Below are 4916 nucleotides of genomic sequence, written 5' to 3' on the forward strand. Positions count from 1 at the left end.
ATAAAAAAATGAGTGAGAGCCCTTCTGCCACCTAGTGAAGAAACTGTGGTTTCCTCCATTTCCACCACCTGCTCCGGTGCCTCAGGACCTCCCAGGTTTCCTTTTCCTCCACATTCCTGCCTGCCACCCTGCACACGGCTGGACTGCAGCCCCACCCAAGGGACACACAGCTGACAAGACACCGCAGTACAGCCCGTCCCTTGCTGGGGACACATCTAGGTCCTTCACCACCCCATGCCACAGATTTTTCTGATGTCCAGAATTATTTCAGGTATGTCCAGCTTGCCTGAAACAGACCAAAGCTCAGAAACCATGAGGTGAGAACACAAGCCTCCTCCCCTTCAGCTGTGGTACCCCTCTGAATCATACTGCCCTTGCTAATTCCCAAACGGCAGAGCCAAGGAGCTAAAGATGGAAATGAGAAGAACTATGGGAAGGCGTGTGCTTGTCTGTTTTAAATACCTACCGCTCTCCCCAAGAGTAACAGGAAAAAGAAAGAGGACTCTTTGGTTTACTTCAATGGTTATGCCTCTACATTGCTGCAGCAAAGAAATTGTTTTCAGTACTCTTGTAATCCTCAGCTTCTGAAAAGAAGAAATACCATGCTCTTGATCTATTAGAGCTTTGTATTCATACTGCAATAGTTTGCATTACCCCTAAATGCACAATCTGTATAATTTTATTTAAAAGTAGCAAAGGTATTTACTGCTTTAAACTTTAAACCAACTTTAAACTTTTTGGGGGGGGGAATGGACTTCTTCGTATTTTCTTTAGATATGACTGATTAAGATAACCACAAAACCTTCCAACAAATCTGCCACAATTAAAATAAAAACTTCATATACACACCCTGTGCGAGAATTAGAACAGCACACTACTTGTTGTTCTTTGACAACTGTCAAGTGCATTCCCATGTAGACTTAATTTATTCAGCAGGCTTGTCAGAGACAAGCCAATACAGAAAACATAAACATCCCATTAAATGTTTCAATTAATATCAGTAAATTCCCACTGCTAAATAATTTAGTTCAGCCACATACTTTGAACCTAAATGTCAGGACAGGAGAGGTAAACAGATGCCAAATGATAATTCAGCTGAGGTACATCTTGGATATTCCTTACCACACCCTACTGCCAAAAATGGAAGTATTCATGCACAGGAGTATTGATGCATTTCAAAGGTGAAAATGCATTATAGTATCCGAAGAAGGAGATTGTGCTCATTTGGAAAAATCCACCTCAGTTCTTGGGGAGCAAACAGAAAAATACATGACATCCTGTTCTGGAGACCTAGGAATCCAACAAGCATTGACTCTAAACTTAGGCGTGAACATCTGTCCCAGCTCACATTTCCATGTTGCCTGACACACGGGTAGTTCGAGCAACTCTTTGGTCTTCATACTCCCTCTTTTGTAAGTCAAGTCAGCAACTGTAACATTTACTGGATGCACAGCACAGGGAATATGATTCTTCCATAAAACGGGTACAACACAAGCATTGTAAGATCAACATCTCCACAAACTGGACCAAAGGGTCGTCACCTTCGGTGAAGGCAATCAGCAATTCAGAGTCGATGGGCAGCGCACAAGCTGCGCGTGCCTTCTTTGCTGACAGTGGATGTCCTCTCCTCAGGAGTACAGCAGACCAAAACCTGTACACTCTGCATGTCCACCCTTCTCCAAAACGTACAGTAATTATTTATAGGCATAGTTTTAAAGTCATTTCCACACTACAAGACAGATATTCAATACTTAACATCCATCCACTAATTAAACACTGGTCATCTCAGTCTCTTGACAGTGGAACCCTTTTGAAGGGCATCATCATTTGGAAAGAGTTCTCACTGATAAATAAGTGACGTTCATCACATTTTTTATATCCCTGATACTTCCAGCTGAAAGTTTCATGGTTTTCCCACTATTAAATAGCTTCACAGAAATTCAATTGAGTCTGTTTGCAGCAGTCCATTACCCTCAGGCTTAGAAGAAGCTTCTGCCTTGGTGAGGTTTCTGGGCTCCTTTTAAACAGTAAACAGTTATGCTGCACTTAAAAAATAAAAATGTCATACAAAAAATAAAAATTTTTCAAATCTTGAAAATAGTGATTCTTCTTTGTATTTTCCATTCAGCTTTCACGTCAAATTGACCACAAAGTTCTTGTCTATAAGCTTCTTCAAGAATGTCTGCTCAGCACTGATGTTGTGATATTCATTCTAAAAAGATGTGAGGAAATAATGAAAAAAAATAAATATCAAATTATAACCAGAAGCACCACTTCACTGTTATCTTCTTTCTATTACCTGTGATACTTGGAAGATGCTAAGAGTACGAAAGTTCTGGGGAAAAGACTTCTTAGCAAAGGCTTAGCACAGTCTCTCAAGGAAACAAGGAATTATTGCTCAAAACTACATTAGATTTTTCCATTAGGACACAACCAAAAAGGATGATCCTTTGGTGGCAAGAATGGGTGAGATGTGGTCTCAGAGAATTCCTTCCTTTATTAACTCTCTCAACTCCTCACTCTGCTTAGACAGAACAACTGAGTGACCACATTGACAGCACAAGCAGTGAGAAAACTAGTAATTCTCAAAACTCATTGCAGGTTCTTGAAAAGCACATCAGATGCATCCTGCCAATCAGTTTCAGCAAGCCAAAAACAACCCATCTTCTGTGCTGTACCCAGATCCTGGACACACAGGAGACCACTGAGGTTAGTGGAGGGCAGCACAAGGAAAGTAAATTTACTTAGGCACCGAATCCAGTAAATTAAAATGAATATAATAAAAATACTACATAAAATACTATACATATGTAGTATAATATTTGCAACTTAATGACACTGAAGAATTAGCAGTAAGATTTTTGTTTAGTAGTTTTTTGAAGTTTAAAGCTTTTAGGAAACTTACGGATGTCTATGCAACTAATGATCAACCTTACTCAAGTTTAGTATACACTGCAAAACAGCACATGCAGAGAGGAGCCACAAAACGAAGGTGAGTTCAGTGTTAGAGGAAAATTATCTCAGAACAGCAGGAATCTAGGAGTCCTGAGAGAGACATGAGAGGCTCTTACAGGCACTGTCCCTATCCATCCTCTTCAGGAAAAGAAAAAAGAGGAAAACGGTGCCCAAGTGCTCTGGGCAAATGGAAAACTTCACACTGAGGTGAAGGGCTGAGATGGGGTGCTGGGAACACAGAGCCAAAGGCAACTGAAGACAAGAGTAGAGACATAAAAGAAAACAGAGGCATGACCATAGCCAAACAGCAGGGAAGAGAGAAGGCATCCCTGATGTTTGCCAGTTTCCTGCTGCTTCCTCTCCTGTTAAATTGTGGCTTCCCCATCCTGGAAGCGGTTCCTTCTCTTCCTAATCTCCTCCAAGAGCTGCTTTTCTTTTCTGCTTTCCATTTCCAAAATTCGGTTCTCTTCCTAACTGCAAGTTCCGCAGGTCTTACCTCCTTCCATTTCCCTTTGCTCTTCCTTCTGTCTTCTAAGGGGTTTAGTAGCTATGACAAACTGTGCAAGCAGGTGCCAAGGAAAAAGAGAATGCAAACAGAAACACCACCACTCACATTCTGACAGTGCTAACGAAGACATCTCTATGACACGAACTGTGCAGCGTAAGGACAGCGTAAGGACACCAGCAAAGCAGAGTGAACACAAATGGACATATCTCATGCAGACACTGCAGAATATGGTGCAGCACAAGGAACACAAATATCATTATCTACATTCTTCAAAAACAAAAGCAGAGGAGGAGAGTCAAGCAATGTTAATCCACAAGCAGCTGAACCAGGAGAAGGCAGGAGGCTTTCTGACCTGCAGTCCACCCTTCTTATCTATATGAAGTTGTCTTCCCCAGTTACCAGCTATAATTCTCTCAGCACAAACACATTAAGAGTTACCTGGATCATCTGAGACATGGTTTCATTCCCATAGTAGTGCAAAGAACTGTTTCTGTCAGAGAAGTCATACTTGAAGCCTGCCAGGTGGACTTCGTGGCATATGTGAAATGCTAGTGTAATGGCAATCAGCCCTGTTGTTGGGTGTTTGGGTTTCTAAAACAAAACACAGAGAGAACACATAAATAAACACCTGGTAGCTTGATGGGAACAGCAAACTTAAAGACAAAGGAAATCAGGCAGCCAAGAAATCAGACAGATGTCTGGTTTCATAGTTTGATCCCCTCATATCTCAAAAGAGGACAGCACCGCCCAAAGGTTTCCCATGACCGAGGTGTCTGCCATGTCAGCCTTCCCTGGGATTCTCTGATTTCTAGTTAGGGCCAAGCCTGAGGTGTAGCCCTTCCTTCCACAGAGGCATCAGGAAGTTCCCTCCATCACTCTGCTCCACAAACTACTGAACTCTGCTCAGCTACTTTCATGAAACTGGTCAGGCTTCATTACATTGGAGAGTATCTCACCCATCAAGTATGACCGAATTACCAGATACGTTCAGAAGTTTCTAGATGATGGAGACCCAGATGAACAGAACATGACATGCCTCAAATCTTCATAGCACCAAACTAAAAAAGCGTGAATGGTACCACCACACAAACTTGACTGAATTTGAATTTTTTCAAAGCAGGGAATTTCCAGAAGACCATTGCTTTAGACCTTCCCCTACTATTCTCATTAGAAGAAGAGAAACCTGTAAGTAAAACTGCTTATTTCTCCCTACAGTAAGAAAAGCTCAGAAGTAAATGCAATGTAAAATATCAAAAGCAGGTCATAAACCGGTTTTAACTGTGCAAAATTAAGAGTAGCTGACCAAAAGCTAGCACTTCTCACAAAAGCACAGAACAACTCCGTGCAACCATCTGCCCTGTCTTGTGATCAAGTATTTGACTTTTTCAGCAGCAGGAGCTAATATGATCCAGGGAAGTAAATGAGGCAAGGTTTTTCAGAGAGGTGAACTCTT

General features: G+C 41.6%; 1 protein-coding gene across 5 annotated transcripts in view; it reads right to left on the bottom strand.

The window, feature by feature from the left end:
• The window catches only part of ST3GAL6 (ST3 beta-galactoside alpha-2,3-sialyltransferase 6), a 137538-nt gene that overhangs the window by 91764 nt on the left and 40858 nt on the right, over positions 1–4916 (bottom strand). For 2 of the 5 annotated variants that reach the window (XM_027904373.1, XM_027904375.1), the window contains 2 exons: positions 3902–4054; positions 908–2212 (listed from right to left, as the gene is read on the bottom strand). The exons of the other annotated variants lie outside the window; for them this stretch is intronic. In XM_027904373.1, the coding sequence (XP_027760174.1) occupies positions 2132–2212; positions 3902–4054 (234 nt within the window). In that variant the 3' untranslated portion in view covers positions 908–2131. Of the gene's footprint in view, positions 1–907; positions 2213–3901; positions 4055–4916 lie in introns of those variants that run through there. 5 annotated transcript variants of the gene reach the window in all.

Source organism: Empidonax traillii, unplaced genomic scaffold, assembly GCF_003031625.1.
Source record: "Empidonax traillii isolate 1590-97213 ecotype Southwest subspecies unplaced genomic scaffold, ASM303162v1 scaffold1047:size509089, whole genome shotgun sequence".
Taxonomy (NCBI): Eukaryota; Metazoa; Chordata; class Aves; order Passeriformes; family Tyrannidae; genus Empidonax; species Empidonax traillii.